This window comes from Brachyistius frenatus, unplaced genomic scaffold (assembly GCF_029030835.1).
Source record: "Brachyistius frenatus isolate BFR_SWC_R1_liver_20210118 unplaced genomic scaffold, ASM2903083v1 Contig_20, whole genome shotgun sequence".
Taxonomy (NCBI): domain Eukaryota; kingdom Metazoa; phylum Chordata; class Actinopteri; family Embiotocidae; genus Brachyistius; species Brachyistius frenatus.
In genome coordinates, this window is record NW_027210619.1 from 1,081,695 (window position 1) to 1,098,728 (window position 17,034).

At 40.6% G+C, this 17,034-nt stretch overlaps 1 protein-coding gene across 4 annotated transcripts; it reads right to left on the reverse strand.

Annotated features, from left to right (window-relative positions):
• Positions 1–950: 950 nt before the first annotated feature.
• On the reverse strand, positions 951–15,611 carry zyx (zyxin). Of its 4 annotated transcripts, none has more exons than XM_069695684.1 (10): positions 15,305–15,611; positions 7,963–8,198; positions 6,783–7,042; positions 5,795–5,890; positions 4,403–4,975; positions 4,045–4,186; positions 3,215–3,384; positions 2,576–2,754; positions 1,944–2,064; positions 951–1,833 (listed from the first exon to the last, which is right to left on the reverse strand). In XM_069695684.1, exons 2-10 carry the CDS (start codon positions 8,183–8,185, stop codon positions 1,720–1,722), a joined length of 1,878 nt encoding a protein of 625 aa, XP_069551785.1. In that variant the 5' UTR covers positions 8,186–8,198; positions 15,305–15,611; the 3' UTR covers positions 951–1,719. The 4 variants fall into 4 exon arrangements, with proteins under 4 accessions (XP_069551785.1, XP_069551789.1, XP_069551786.1 ...); XM_069695688.1 differs by lacking the exon at positions 15,305–15,611 and adding an exon at positions 14,747–15,295; XM_069695685.1 differs by lacking the exon at positions 15,305–15,611 and adding an exon at positions 14,630–14,740.
• Positions 15,612–17,034: the final 1,423 nt, after the last annotated feature.

Below are 17,034 nucleotides of genomic sequence, written 5' to 3' on the forward strand. Positions count from 1 at the left end.
AGGAAGTAATTTCTGTGGCTGCAAACCAGGCTCAATTCAAAACAAACAATGGGATGCAACAATGGAGAAGGCACATTGCCAGGTTAAAAATGGATCCAAATAAATGTAAGCATTTATCAGTCAAATACAGTAAGACAAGAATAAAGTAGTATATAGCCGACGCAAACAGAATAAAGTACAAAAGTTGAATAATGGAAAGACTAGTGGTATTCACGGTGAAAACAGAACAGATCATGAACAAAAATCTGGGCTCAAACACAAAAAAACATACATGAATGTCAAAACCTTAAATCCCATGAAACTTATTTACTAAACTTAACGCTTTAAAGTATTTGGTCACTGTGTTTTTAACATCTGCTACCTAAAGCTTGAATGCCTCTAAAATGATATTATCCTACAGTCAGGACAGGTTATTTTAGTACTGGTACACGTTACCTTAATAATTAATAAAAAATAGGTCCATAAATTATTAGTACTTAAAGCGAGAGTCTAAGAAATGCCTATCAAAAGCTACTATTATGCTTCTAGTTGGTGTTTCCTTAAAAAAAATTATCATGTGCATGGACTCTGGAGTCAAAGTAATGCTAAAAGGGTATTTTACTTCACTATGGAACTGTGCAACAATTACATAACAGGTCCTGTTTCCAGCGTCCTGTTTCCAGCAATGCAGCTGCCATTTATAACTAAATTGTTTTTATATTTTGAGATCCCGGGATTGAATCTGTGCTTGTCTGTTCATGATTTCTGCATCCAAAAAGCATGCTTCTAAAATTACTCACCACAATTAAATCAGCTCAAAGTTATTTTTTTAAAAAGGAAATGGCTGATTTTTGTTTTATTTGTGTCCTTATACAGTATGATCAAATAGAGAGAAAGAGTAATAAGACATAAGTCAACGCATGCCTGTAAATGATCAAATTCACATCACTAAAACTTAGAGCAACATTCACTGTTTTTTTTGAAATCTTTTTGCAGTTACGTTATAGCCCTAGACAACAGTAAAATGCTGTCAGAGAAGATTGGCTGATATAAAGCACTTCTTATGCAGGGAATCATCATTAACCATGCTGGTTGGTACAACAAGTGCCAAAGGGTTGATGATATACTTTACCACCAGCCAATCAGAGTGGTGAAATGTCCATATAATGGTAAAATTGGAGGTTTGTTATACTCCTCACCCTATGGTAACAATCTGACGCAGGCACATCAACATCATTACAATGCTCATAGGGAAAGAGACCAGCCAGAGAAAGTCTTAAGAGAAATATCTCAGTTCATGATGCTACTAATGATATTTAGGTGAGAGAACGAGAAAGGCAACTTTATATTTATCAGACTGCTCTTTTGACCCAACTGTTCTTGTGCAAGTTATGCTGGATATTTTAGCATAAACAAACAATTGGCGCAAAAAATACGGTCTAGTACACAAAGAAGGCTAAATGGGAGATTGGAGACTTGGAGATTGGGAATAATAGATGAGGGGAGTTTATTTTTTCAGTGCAGTACATTACCTCTGCACTGAGTAAAGTGAACAAAGATGAAGGGAATACTACACTGTATCTGCATGCAAACATACCTTTTCACTCTGCACATTCACATTCACACCTGCGCACGTATACTGAATAAAAGCCCTGTTGCAAAGGCAAATTGGCAGCTGGATGAATCCTGTGCTTTAGGATTTTGGTTCATAGTTAAACTCAGTGATGCTGCATCAGCCAATCACTGCGCAGCCTGCTTGGCTCGCTGGGTGTGGCACTTCATACACAGGATTTTACCATCTAGTGGATAACAACCATTTTCATCCGCTTCTATGGAGAGAGGGCGGGCACAGTCCTGCAGAGTAAATGAATATATATTTATTATATTCTTATTACTTTCTAGAGTGCACGATTACACCATGGGATGTGTATTTTGATCGGAAATGTTGTGCTTGATTGTCTTACCTCACAGCGGTAACACTTGAGGTGGAAGTTCTTGTCGAGGGCAACGACTCTGACTGTCTCCTCGCTGCCCGGGGCTGGAATGATGGGTTCATTGCAGCTCACACACAGAGGGGAGAAACGCCTGCAGGAGAAAGGTTGAGAGGTGCCCATTAGTAAATTACCCCCACATACTGAAGCAATACACAATATTCTAATGAAACTTCATAAAATGTGTTGCTTCTGGGCCTGTCAAATAGTAACTGTAATTAATCAACTTTGTCAAACCCAATTGTTTTAAACACTATAACAGCTTTTAGCAGCAGGAGATGGAGACACAAGTTTCAAGTGATTCGAACCAAGTGTGGAAGAAGTGTTGCTACTTCTTTCCTCCGGCATGGCCTCTTTTATCAATGACCTTGATAGGTGAGATTAATGATAAATCCAAACACAAAATGTATTTGACCTAAAAAAAAATACATGCTTTAGCAGATAATGCTTTCTTGTGCTGAAGAACAACTGGTTAACACATTTTGTCCCAGCTCTCTTCCTATTTTGTTTAGTTAGAATGATACATTGCATCACATCATCACGTCTCGTAACAAATGAATAGAAATGTACTGCTTTGTTATAACTATTTAGGAGTCCGTAGCCACCTGTGATAATCCTGGACACAGTAGGGGTTGTTGTTGTCGTCAGTGATGAAGGGTGCACCCTCAAGTATGCAGGAGCAGGTGCTGCAGCGGAAACACTGGGCATGGAAACACTGTCCCACCGCCTTCAGCACCCGGTCTGTGATCCTCTCCCCACACCGGGAGCACATGGCCAGGGAACTCTGAGGAGCACGAGAAGGCATGTAAGCGATATAGAAATATAAAACTGAGATATAAAACTAAAACCTGGAAGCACACTTGGAAATGATGGTGCATTTGCTGTGCGATCAGCAGTTTCTGCTCAGATGAAACGTATTAGTTCCGCTATGTGGACATGACCCTTTTTAACAGTGGAAGAACTTTCTTGGCTTTTCACTAAAAACACCAGATATTAAATGAAACGGAGTTTAAGTGTCAGTTGTTGCTACACTGAAACAGCTAAAATGATAAAAGAGGTTTCACTTCAGCACAACTTTTCTTGATATAATTAGACAAGATCCCCATAACTTCACCAATTTTAGATAATAGGAAGGGAAACAAATTTAAACTGGTGTGAACCTACAGTGACCATCAGCTCCAAACTGAATTTGATAGTCAACATAGAATAAACAATTGAGAGACAATCTGTTTGCGTCTCCTCACCATGTAACAGTCCTCACACTGTGGTGAGCCATCCCTGTCGTAGAACTGCATGCCCTGCAGGGGGCGATGACAGCTCATGCAACAGAAGCAGCTGGAGTGGAAGAGTTTATCCATGGCCCTCACTGCTGGCTGAGTACGGGAGAGAGCCTCGCCACACTTCCCACAAACCTCTGAAGAAAAGAGGGAGAAACATAAACAACATTATACACAAATACATCCACCTATTTACTCAGCTGCGCCTGCGTGGATTATGTTGTCTAGTTAATGCTAATAACACTTTCATAAAAACAGATTATACACTTGTAGCAGTAAACAGAACCAATGTAGATTTAAAAAAAAAAATCCTACTGCACTAACATAGTAGAATATGAAGAATAAATTGTGTATATTTTAATATCCATAAGTCTTTGTATAACGCAAGCAGACATCAGGCTGACAAGAAAATCATTTATTTCTTTTGTGTGCTAAACATTTCCAGTGTGGGTTACTGAAATGTTATTGCCAAATACTTTTTGCCTTCATTCAGTTCACCAAGAATATTAGCAAACAAAAACTTAAACAATTACTTTTGTTTATACTTAATCACATTACCAACTCTTGATAATTTTTTGATACACTTGTACAAGACGTGCGAAGGAGAAGCTACTCAATGACTGTAATTAGCAACAATGACATCCACCATTCATCTGCATTAGTGCAGATGATCATGGCGTGAGATAGAAGTTATGTTAAATGATTTCCTCATTAGCATATGGAAGACTGATAGTACGACTGTGAGTGGTGAAGTGTGAAATGAATCTGTGTTTGCCACTGAATATGCATGTCTGCACCTGTGGGAGGGGAGGATATGACAGGTGCGTGAGTGTCCATGTCTTTAATGAAGTCCTTGGTCATTCTCTCCAGCTCCTCCACCTCCCTCATGTTCAGAGGAACGCCTCCACCTAGGATTGGAACTGGGCCAGGGGGGGAGGGCTGCACACACAAGAATCCATTAGTGAATATGTATACATTATTTACAATGTTTAATACAGCATGCCTACATAGAACATTTTGTTATTTATGACTGAACAATTTACCTTTAAAAACACCGTGCATGTCCAGAATTCTTATCCATTGACTATAAACTGAATTGCTTGTACTTCTTGTGGTTTTCTACAGCTACAGGCAAGGCAAAAAGCTGAAACATACCATTGATGAAGGGGAAGTTTTCATTGGTTGATTAAAGGAGGAGGGTGGAGATGCCATCATCTTGGGTTGAGGAGGAGGCACAGCAGCAGGAGGGTTTTGGTTTGCATTCACCTGACTGGCAAAGGGAGAGCTCTTTATGTGATTAGGTGCTGTGGCTGAAGCAGTGGCCATGTTATTCGGTGGACTAGGAGGTGCGGGCGGAGCTGCAGGGGGTGGAGGGAAAGAGCCGGTGGCTTTGGAAGGGGAAGGTTTTGGTGCACTGCTGATTGGGGTGGGCATCTGGTTCAGGTTCTGGTTGAGTTTTTGTGCCAGAGACGAAGATGATGTTGCCGTTCTCCCCCCAAAGCCGGACTTGGGAGCCACAGCCGGGGCCTTAGCGAATGGCTGGGCGACAGAGTTTGGTGCAGTGTTGTGATTGGCTTGTCGGTTTGTTCTGGCTTTCAGTTCCTCTGCCCAGGGAGCAGGAGGGGGGCGGTCTCCCATTTCAGGGGGTGGGAGGAAGGAGAGGGCTGGTTTGGGAGCAGTTGGGGGAGGAGCTGAAGGCTTGGGTGCAGATGAATACTGGCTTGGTAGCTGCGGACAGAACAAGAACAACAAAATGATCTCTTTCAACATCCATTACCTCAACACCACTCAGAAAAAAGTCTAATTCAATGTGAGACTATTATAGACAAGGATTTTGTTCTTTTGGCGACGACGTAAAACTTCAATTGACCGTAAACTATAATTTAACAGAGGGAAGTTAATTTCTAGTGTAAAACACTGCATGCTGGAATGCTGCAAGCAGACACTTTTATTATATTGAATGAGGTATTTTGATTAAAGTAAACACTGGAGGCACTCCACAGTTTGAGCTTATCAGACGTGCTTTGTCTTTCTGACATTTATTTTGCCGTTTTGAGCCAACATTATTCTGCCCTGATCCAGTACCTCCCAGTCGGATAAAAACACTCTCCATTTATGGCCCTCTCACTGATTCTCTGGCAGCACACTCTGGCTTCATCACACTCTTCATGCTCTCCACTCACTTCTGTGCATCACTCTCCCTCCCTGTATCCCCTCTCAGCGTGAATCACCAGCTATCTCACTTTTTGCTTTCTCTTTCAGTCTGGTGTGCTGCGTGTGCAGTTCATTTCAAATTGAGCTTTCAACCTGAACAGATGAGGAGAGACTAATGAAATTAACTTGGTGTCTCTCCAAACTATTTCCACTAACCTACCTTTATTTTTTTTCTGTTCTGTCTGACTCACTCTTTTTCTGCAGCAAGCTTCCTGTGAGTCAAAGCCTGCTGTCATTGTCTCTCTCATCTGATCTTATCTCTGTAGTCAACTTAGACCTAGAAGTCTAATGTTTGTTGTTGCAGCGTATTCCCCAGCTTTCTGTGCTTTGTACCTTGGGGTTGAAAGGTCCTCTGGTCTCCATCTCAGACAACAAGTCAGTCAGAGAGTCAAGCTGTTTATCGAAGCTTGTCTGCTTCTCAATCAGTCTCTGGCGGAAGGAGACAGAAGGGGGAAATAATCACAACAAGTACATTTATTCACACAAACAAACTGAAGAAACTGATGCATAGATGAGTCGAGAAAGGTGGATAAAGAGGAGAACGATTGTTACAGACTGTAAATAGACATTAACAACAAGTTATGTTTACATATCCGTGTTTAATTAAGACTCAAAGTGCAAATGCAGAATGAAGTGTAACCAAAAACTGTGACACTTGGATGGTTACTGAGGTGGAAAACCCAGAATGAAAGAATAATGGTAAAGAAACAAACTTGATACTGGGATTAATGACAATGGTGAATACATGAATTATATTTTACTTTTATTCTCTGGTCAGATGAAAGTGCATACTGCATGTTCAATTAGGTAATTGTCTATTCATTGGGCAGATTGCAGAGAAGCATTTAGCATAAGCTCTTCAATAATTTAGACATAAGGTTTTCATTATTTTCAAGCCTTTTTAAACATTTACATTTTGTACTTTTTAACGATCACTACCAAAAATATCCAATTCCATACATGCCTTTGTATCCTGACAAAAAAAACTATAATTGAAGCAGTTTGACAATTACCATCTCTACAATAAACCTTTCATTGCATGTCTAAAAACTATTTCAGTGACATAAATGGGCAATAATCCCGTTAGAAGCATGGAACTGGGCAATTTACCAGACTAATGCTAATATGATTTGTGGGAAAATCTCAGAAGACGGTATTTCCTGCAAACACTGTGTAGACTCATTAGGACAACAATGTGTTCCAATGTCCCAACTGATTATCAAATTATACGTACATGGAGTTACATGCAGCGAAAGGAAGACTCATGCAGACAGTCAAAGAAACTTTAGATGCATGTGGTGAAGATACTCTTTTGACTCACCTGTGGATTCCCAGCAGCACCGGGATTACTGATACCAGAGGCAGGGAGAGGTGGAGGTGGAGGGGGAGGAGGGGGAGAGGGACAGGTGGGTGGACAGGCATTCTCCTCAGGGGGAGCTGGGAGGGGCAGGTCATCGGCCACTGGAGGTGGAGCGGGGAAGGTGGGAGGAGGGGCATCAGTGGCATTGGGTGTGGTTTGGCATTCAGGGGGAGGGGCTGGCAAATCATCATCCAGTGGAGGAGGGGGAGGGGGTGGGAAGTCTGACAAAAACGAGGTGGGGGTAGGGGGAGTTGATTGGTTAAAAGCCATCACAAAACAACGCCTTTACTCTCAATTTTGATTTGATCATTCAGCTCAATTTTACTGAATACTTTAATAACATGTTTGTAGAAAAACAACAAATGAGACATAACAAAAAACAAAAGCGTTTGGAAAATTTGGCTAGTATGAGATGTGCTTAATGCTCTTTGGTGCGCTTTTCTAATGATGACTTCTTAAAATGTCTCCTAAGTCAAAAGCTCATTCTACCTGGTCAATTTCCTGCATTAAATGCACCTATGAAGTTTTCTTGTAAACAAACAAAATGTTGTGTTTACATTTAGTGTTTCTTATCAAAACACACTGCGTGCATCCTAAAGATCTGAACAGAATTAATTTCCTCCGGCATAAAACATTTGGAAATGCATTCATATTGCATTTACATCCATGTTTGCTTGCTATCTGTCCCACTCAGCCTTTGCAGGTGATGGCTACTCTTCTTTGCACGTAACCACCATCAATCTGAATCGTGTTAAACCAGCTGAAGTCACGTGAATATGACTTCTTTATGCGTGGTCAAAAACTGCACATGCTACCTTTAATTTAGCTGGCTTCTCTGACTGCGTACATGAATTAGATAATAGATTCAAACTAGTTGTATAACTGTGCACAACTCTAAAGTAAAAGTAAAATCTCACAAAAGCAGGAGTTTGAATATTTTACTAAAACTTCAGAAAGGCAGTTTACAGTGATGTAAAGTGTCAGAGACAACTCACTAAAACAGAACCACACAACCGATGTGTTCTATCCATAAGGTGTGAAGCAGCAGGAGGTAGGATAGGGTCGGGTTATTCTCTGAGTGGATAGAAATTAAAACAAGACACAAAAATGGTTTGGAAAACAGCATAAATAATGCAAATACCATCACAGAGCGAAGGGGGAGGTGGAGGCAGATCTCCCACTCGACCAATAACAGCTGTGCCTATCGGTGTTGGTGATGGAGCTGAGGGAGGTGTCAGACTTTTGGGCCGTGGCGGTGCCACAGAAGCAAACTTCTTTGGCTGGTTGTAGAAGGACGGGGTGGTGACTTTGAAGTTCAGAGAGGACGTCACCATGAATGGCTTGCTGCTGTTGGAGTCCTCCATTTTGTGTATTTATCTGAGGAGAAACAGAAGAAACGTCATGAACAGTTCGTCACTGATCATTTTCATTCCTGTACAAATGCCTGTTTTACAACAAAAATATGAATCGGGGTTGCATGAAAGCCAAACAACTCCAGCCTCAGGATTCCTACTGTAACACCCGATAGGATAAAACCAACATTAATCAGCTGAGTGAAGTCGAAGGGCTCGCATTCCTTGGCAGCATATGCACGTTGGGCATTTAGCTGGAGAATTAGTGGTGATGACACATCAACAAACCATTTGGCTGGACACAGATGCAAACTACACACTAATTATAACCAGATTTAGAGTTTGTAATACGTCCACAGCGAAAAAAAATAACAGCATTATGAACACTGAAAGATGTCCGCACTAACTTGCTTGATAATTGGCTTTAACTGCATTACAAAATTAAAATTGTGCCACAACTGTAAAACAAATTTTGGATGATAATGGTAGGAACAATTTAAAAAAAATAGGAAGTAGGAGTAATACATCTTCGGGAGAACATCTTTCTTTCTCTATCCTAAGTTTAAAACATTTAAAAAGGGACAGCTCACTAAAGTTAGTTTAACCGATTCATTTACTGTATATTGTTTAACATTTCTTGATTGACATTTACATCTTTTATTCTAATTGCCAAATCAGTACACTCTGCAGATTGGTAACTATTGTATACGTGTATGCTGAATCCCTATAGTCTAAGTAAAATTAATTAAAATAGAAGTTTATTGTGACTTGTGGTATGTCTTAAAATTGAGTTGGGACTATTTTTGGTTTTAGTGAAATAACAGTAAAGAAGAAAATAACCCAGGAGCATCCTGCAAATCCAGCAGTACTCTTTAAACAGGAAAAGCTTTGGCAAACAGTCTATAATGGAGTGGGAGAAAAGTGTGTGAAAATTTCCTGAGGCCATGTATACCGAGCTAAGGGCGCAGACACTGTGGCACTCCCAGATGCCAGAGACAATTTACAATATGTAACACATGGCTGTTTACACTCACATAAACACACAGCGACACATTTGCTCCTAGACAGCGACTATCATAAAATTTTCATGGTAGGTCAAAAAGAGGCTATTTACTTCACACATGCTTGCGGTTAAACAAACGTTGATGTTACTTCAGTGTTGAGATTCCTTGCAAAGTCTGAGTACATTTCCCTGAAGACCACCGGCCCCAAACATTATCTTTTGTCAAAAGCATGGTTGTCCTTCACAATAAATGCACATTCATTATTCGCTTGCTCTGCAGAAGGTACATCAATCCTTCCTCGTTAAGTCTGCAACTGCTCAGACTGGAAATCATTGCAAAACAGATATACAAAGTATATAAATGTGGTTTGTTTTGGCCTTCTTAGGTTAAGTTTAATATTTATTTCACAGGAGAGGGGTTGACGTGCGCGGTTGAACCATGTTACCATGGTTCTCGCTATAACACGATTAAGCCATTAAAAAAATAACACTACAGGATTCCCCAAAATATCAAATACTGCAATTGTTTGTTTACATCACAGCACTGAAATGGACTCCTTCTAGTTGAACTTACTGGAACTCTGTCTTTAAAAAGGTGTAACAATCACGTGTCACTGTGCTGAACAGAAAACTTGGTGTACATTTTAAGCCACAATGCAAACTCAGTTACTTTCATCATTTAGATGAACACCATTTAGATGAAAGTGAGTTAGTATTTGGAAACCATACTTTCTAGAGCGATGTCAGGTATGACAGCCTTCAAAATGATTATGGAGACTGAGTCTAGCTGAAGGTAAACCAACCAGGAAAAATTCTGAGTGCTTCATCCTCATTCCTTTTTGATGGGACACAGACAACGCTTCAAGTTCAGACAGGACAAAGAAACCTCCTTACAGCTCCTGAAAGTGTCTCTGGCGCTCATGACATAACCCGCTTCCCTGATGAGAGAGCACTGCTTCTGCTTTTTGGGTTAGCTTCCTTCAAAGGAAGATTTACTGATGTTAAACAATAGTAACCATATATGTCCAAACCAACACTGCTGTGCTATTACAGGGGTGTCAGCTGTTGCATTGTGTCATGAGGTAGTCTAAAAATCCTACCATGAATCATGGATATAGTAAACTGTTGGCAACACACCACTTTAAGCACTCAGGGTCATGAGTCATCCTTTGTTAGAGTATATTTTTCATCGGTTTTTGAATACCTGGCAAAAATTATTACAGCTTTCCAATGTTACAAAACAAAAAATGACTGGAGGAATAATGACTGATGATACAAATCTTACACTCAGTTTTAACCATTTGTCTCATCATAAAGGTTCACCCAGTCAGTGGAAAAAACACTCTTGAATGTCACTGACTTTGAGTAGAGTTACAGAAATGTCTACCTACAGAATCTTAGCTCCATTTCGCCAACCCACTTAAATAATTCAGAAAATTGCTGTGTGAATCAATAAGGGGAGAAGGTGAAGCTCTAATGGAGAGGCAAAGAGCTGTTCTACTTCTTTGGTGATGACACAGAAACACATGGCCAGACTAAAACCTGCAGCAATGGAAAAATAAAATCACTGAAAGAACGAGAAAGGACAGGTCTTTTGGAAAACAGCTGGCCTCTTATAAACCAAGTATAAAGACCTACTTCACAAAGTGGACTCAGTGCAAAAACAGATTGACTGGTTACAGCCAAGATAAGGCTCTTAGCTTTAAATGAGGTTCTCATGTGTGAATATCAACAAAGTACTCTCAACATACCCTCTAAAAGGAGTGTTTGACAAGGATCGATATAGACTGTGATTTAGTCTTTTGATGTAGCCACCTTGTTTCTAAAGAGCCAATATACAATAGTACTCTTAATTATTTAACAGCAATGATAACTTGAGGTCAGGTTTAATGTGTTTCTTGATACAGTCCTTAGGGATTCCATACGGTGAGGTCAGCTACACACTCATCCCCAGACATCCTACAGCAAATCTATCTTGAAACTTGATCCATCAGATGAGAGAGACCCTCAGCGGAGGAACATTTTTGGCACAACAGCTCAGTGACATCACCTTTTTTTCTTCCCGCCCCCCACTTCCCTCTAATCATGGTCTCTTTCTATATATCTTTGCCGCTTTCATCCGTTATTTTTACTCCTTAAATGAGGAGCGATTGTCTTAAGTTTTGGCTCATTCTCAGTCTGATGCACAGACAAACATTCTGGGGCAGAGCACAACCGTTTCATTTCTTTTATTCCTTCCTCAGCCTCTGGTTCATTTCTCACCCGCCACTTGAACTGAATGACATCACTTGTGGCTGCATTTAATCATCGCTACGTTGCAGCTGTGATGGAGGATGGCACCGTGTAGCCTTTTGTAAGGGCCCCAGCATAAATCACACACTGTGCTCTGTAGCTTTTGAACTTTGTATAAACTCCACATGGCTGAGCAGCCTTTACAGACCAGAAAAATGGTTCTCAACAAGGTTTAGGAACCACAGCCCAGTTTGTTTGTGATTCCTTCATATCAGGAACTAACTTACACATGGGACAGAGAGTGAATGTAGTCAGCTGAACTACCTCAAAGGATATAAAAAGCAGCAGGGGTGTTGCACCTGTCAGCGCAGCATGATTTTGAAATCATCTGTAAAGCTGGGAGACTTCTTCTTTTTCAGTTCCTTATGAACGACAAAACAAAAAAGTAAAGCGAAGCTGTTTGGTACTTAGTTTAGTCTTTGTGTTTAGTCTTGGTGTTCTTACTGTACTTAACTTGGACATGTTGTCTCCTCTGAAGGCAGCTACTACATGTATGTGGTTCAATAGTGGTAAAGGAGGAGTTTATCCCACTTTTAAAAGGAAAACTTTTAACTCGGCAGTGGTTCATTGCTTTCTGTTAAGGAGGCACTAAATTTAGTTTATATACAGCTGGAGCTTTTTAAAAGGTCACATATAGAGGCAGTATAGCAAGATGGCTCATTAAACTTCAATCTTCTTTGTCCTGATCTTATAAAAAAAAAACAACAACACCCATATTATGTGGGTAATGTATTTTTGATTTGGTGATATGGTACCACTATGCTCACATAAATACAGTAAACTGTTGAAAACAATACTGGTAAAACTAAAGGTCCCAAATCACTAATGAGTTCACTACTGCTTTCACTGCTAAATATACATAAACTTGGTAATGCAAATTATTATGAAAAATAAAGACAAAGCATATTTATTGGGAAGGTACAGTGGGTCTAAAGAAAACCTGTATTTCTTACAGTACTTCTTGGCATTCCTTCCATGTCTGGTCATTCATTTAATCAGTGACTAGTGAGTTGTTGATGAGGCTTCCTATTGTTCCAATGCTAGTTGCACACCCGGTTTCTGGGAAAGCGTGTCTGGGCCAGGGGTCACTAATGCGGGGACAAACAACCCTTTTGAATCCAATCTTACAGGTCACTGGACATGCATGGAGCGCCAGTGTTTTTCTCCCTCTCAGACTGCAGCTAAAAGAATGATTGAACGGACAACATTTAAAAACGGATAATAACATCAGCCACTGGACTGTGTATCAGACTCTCATCCCAGCAGCCATGTCTGCTTGCACTAACATACAGTGTAATGTAGGCCAAAGAAGTATCACAAGACAGTGAGACCAGATCAAAGCGCTAGACAAACATTGATTTGAGGCAAAGGAATGCTCTAAAATAACTTTTTGTCTGTTCTGACTCGTGGAGGCTACAATTAAGGAGGATTCCTCATCACTCTAGTCATAATTAGAGCCATGTGCTATTCATTCACAGATTTGTATTTGCCTCACCAATTTACTGAGGCGTCAGCAACCATAATCTCAGTCTTTTCAAACACAGGCCCCACACTAACCTCAGACTTGAAGCTTCTAGCCATAAGTTAGTCTTAAACACATCGTACTTGGCGTGGCCTTGGGTTAAGGCTCTCTTATAATCAGAGGATTTTCACATTCACAAAGTTATAGAGCTTCCACTCAAATGACATCTATTTGTAATCTGCTAACATCACTTGTTAGTGAACAGAGCTGTGGCATCTCACGCTCTTACAAACGACACTAGTCACTATTTCCGAGTACCTTTTTAGATATCCTAGTGCCATCAGTAACCTGAGCTCTGATAGAGCCTTGAACTTTCCTGCCGTTATAATTTGCCTAATAGTGACAGTTAGTTACTCCTCTGCCAATATCACACATTCCTCCTAGTTTACACCACCGGTGGATGATGCCTACACTTTTTCACTTCATACTTTAGTGAGCGTAGTCCAAGTCTACATTCTTACTTATTACTTGTACAAACAAATAGACTTTACTTTATTCATCTTTCTATTATGGTAAATTTTGTTGCCCAATATAGTCTATAGCCCGAAGCCAAATTCAGTTTGCACAGGTTCAAAGGAGCCTCATGACACTTTTCTTTACATGCTTCACTAACTGCATAATAACAATAAAGCTTATTTGAGGTGAACTGAATCTAGTACGATCAAATTAGAGCTGGAATGATAACATGATTAATTCATTAGCTCATTGACGGGAAATGAATCGGCAATTACTTTGATCATTGCCTTTTCTGGTTTTCTTTGTCCTCCATGATGATAAACTGAATATCTTTTGATTGTAGACTGTGTGTCGGGACAAAACAATACATTTTAGGCTGCGTCTTGGGCTTTGGCAAACACCGGTTGACATTTTCCACCATTTTCTGACAGGTTAACGGATTACAGAGAAAATAAACGACAGATTCATTTATTACCAAAATAATCATTAATTGCAGCCATAAATCCACCAACTTTGCCATAAATTCTACTTTTATAAAGCTTATGCATTTTCAGTTTTTGTTGACATCGTCAGAAAGGTGATTCTTCCTACTTTATGTCTACTATCGAGGTGGCATTGGGTGATGTTGTACTGGTCTGCATTATATTGAAAGATGTTCCTCATATTTTGTCCCGCCCATTAAGGAGGGAGGGGGTGTTACCATTGTGTGCAGGCGCATGAAAGAGTCATAGATCCCCTTAATGTGGACACAACAAAACAGTAAAACATGAAACACATCACCTGAAGACAGATTTCTACTGACTTGGCACAATCAATAAAGCTTGCTGCTCCACCGTCCTCCGGCATTTAGATTACGCAGGTTTTTCCCTCGGCTGTCGGCCCACTTACTTATGAGTTTGCAGCCACGAAGTGGGCGAGTAGTCAACGCATACATCAGAGGAAGAGCGGCAGCTTAGGTTCATCAAACACGAGCCTCCATCAGTGTACACATGAAGGTTTCTGGCTGAAGCTGGCTAACAAAGCTAACGCTGCGTTTTGTTGTTGTTGTTTTTTTTTTTACGTTAAAGCTTCGGCACACGTAATCTCACAACATTAAATCAGATAAAGTCTGAGTAATAAGTTGCTCACCTGCACCTCGGACCAGCCAGCGTGTGTGTGCGTGTGCGTGTGTGATATACGTAACCTCTCGGTAACGTTAGCTCCGGCCGGACCACTCGCTCACACCGTCTGATGATCAGGAGGTTTCGGCCGTAAAACTATCTAACGAAGCCCCATTTTTTTGTTTTGTTTTTTGTGTTACCTCATATGGCAAATCGGAGAGTTTCTCTTAACCACGCTGTCATCAAGTTTAATTATTATTTTTTTTGCTACACTGTGAGGCACACGCATGCGTCCAGCCTCGTCGCTAGCTGCCTAGCTTAGTCAACTTTTTTTTTTAGCTGGACTTCCTGTCGGAGCTTCCGCATTGCCATGCCTTATCGTCGGTACCCATCAGCTGGTGTAGCTCTTACGTGCAGGGTGGGGGGGGGGGGTTGTTCACATCCACAGAGCAGACCGGGGACCACCACCCACTACGAGGTATCTTTTTTTTTTTTTTTTTTTTTTAATAAGAGTCTTTTTTTAATTTAAAACGCTGCCATGTGACAGATCCACACTGATTGTCACACTTCAAACACACTTCCAACGCTTGGTGTTAACTGCCCTCACTGGGCAAGCAACACATCTGCGCCCTCATGACACACTAACAAAAAGATTTCACCTTATTAGGTAACCTGTAGCAGTCTGCCCCTAAAAAGTAAGGCATGCCACCACCTTCTGATATCTTGATCTGAGTCACACAGCGCATAAAATGACTTACCCTGTTGATACAGCTGCAGTGTTGATCTCCCTTTTAGTTTTTTAGGTTTTTTTTTTACTTCTCTTTCTTTTGTTCTTCTTTTTTCTGTTGGTCCAAGCTGAGTAAGAGCTGTCTGTAATGGCAACTTCTCTTTCTCTCTTCCCCTCTCCAGCTATTAGACCCTCCCCCTGGGCTTTTCAGTCTGGAAAAGGAATGACACCATCCTTCCAAACAAGTTCTTTCTCGTTTGACTTCGGCCCAGGACTTATGTGTTACTATGTAAACAGCACCTCTCCCTCTCTCTCTCTCTTTCTCCTTTCTGTGAGTATCCTCATAAACTGTCCAGTCAGACCCCTCCTCCTACTCCTCCTACTCCTCCTCCTATTCCTCCGCCTCCTCCTGCTCTCTTTTCTCTCTGGATTCTTGCAGCATTCTTCATTCAATGACATCAACCCTGTTGCCTCTCCTTGTAAGGTCAGACTGAGGGAATGAGGGAGCAAGAGGGAGGGAGAGATAATGGGGCCAGAGGCTTGATTAGATGCAGACACTGAAAGCGGTCAGGGGTTTAAATGCAAGGAGGCACAGTGGCTGAAGAAAGTACGTTCCAACATGGATGGACTGTGTAAAATGTCCCCTGTTTATGCTTTTATTAACTCTCAGAAAAATCCTAGGACTGAGTTTGATTCTTTTCTTTCACTTGCCTCAACAAGCACAGCTGAGGCTCAGATTGTAAAGGCATTACTCTCTCTGCTGCCAAGTGGGCTGCCACACATCATCATTTGCTTTGCACTTAGGCAGTAAACATGCATAGACTTCTTCTGTGCACGATTAGTACACTTGATTATAGACAGCAACTACACTTTATTTCTCTGGAGTCTAACTGCTGTTCGTCCTCGTAAAGAGGATGTGATTGCCTTCAACCTGGTGTTAAAGTGACACCTCCCATCCTGTAGCTCAGCCACTTCCATGACATAATGTCCTGTCATGTCTCACCCACGCAAATCTCACACCCTTGGCAACTTATCACACTTTCAAGTGCAGTCAGTCAGTCTTTGTGCAGTGCCAGAAATCTCTTGATAAGGCTATTGAGTCCTGTTGACATTTTAATATCATATCCTTAATTTTAACATTTCAAAACTTTTTTGTTTTAATGAGATACGTAGGTACAGTAAAAAATAGCAATAGGGTGGGAAATCAGTTTAAAAAAAAACACGAGCTCTTAGAAAATAATAACTTTCACGATCATACTTTATGATATTATTAGGGCTGAAATGATTAGCAGATTAACAAATACAAATCATCAACTACTATGTTAATTATTGTTAGCCTCTCAGTTCTCAGGATTTGCTGCTTTTCTTTATCTTACGTGAAGTTGATATTTCTCAAGGTTTTGGACTGTTAGCATAAAGCAATTTCATGATGTCAGGAAAATAATCTGCCAATGAATCACTAATGAATATAATCACAATTTGGAGCCATGTCGGTGTTGTCTCAACATACAAATAACAGAACAGCCTTGGAAACAGCTGCCTTTATCTCAGCCCGTTGGCAAAAGATTCTTTATGTTTTGTCTTTGATCAAGACTGAATATGACTAAATAACTTTAACTAACTCTGACCCACACTTGTGATTTCCACCCACTCCAGATCATCATATGACATTCAAGTTGAGACATGGCACCGTTGCACTTCATTCAGGTTGTGAAATCACATGCAGGCGAGCTATTTTCTGAGTTCTGCAGTAGCTGTTGT

Coding starts and splice junctions, on each gene's coding strand:
- zyx (XM_069695684.1), bottom strand. CDS start 8,185: ATGGAGGACTCCAACAGCAGCAAGCCATTCATGGTGACGTCCTCTCTG. Junction 4,976..5,794: donor GAGGACCTTTCAACCCCAAG/GTACAAAGCACA, acceptor TTCTGTCCGCAG/CTACCAAGCCAGTATTCATC. Junction 2,755..3,214: donor AGTGTGAGGACTGTTACATG/GTGAGGAGACGC, acceptor CGTGCTCCTCAG/AGTTCCCTGGCCATGTGCTC.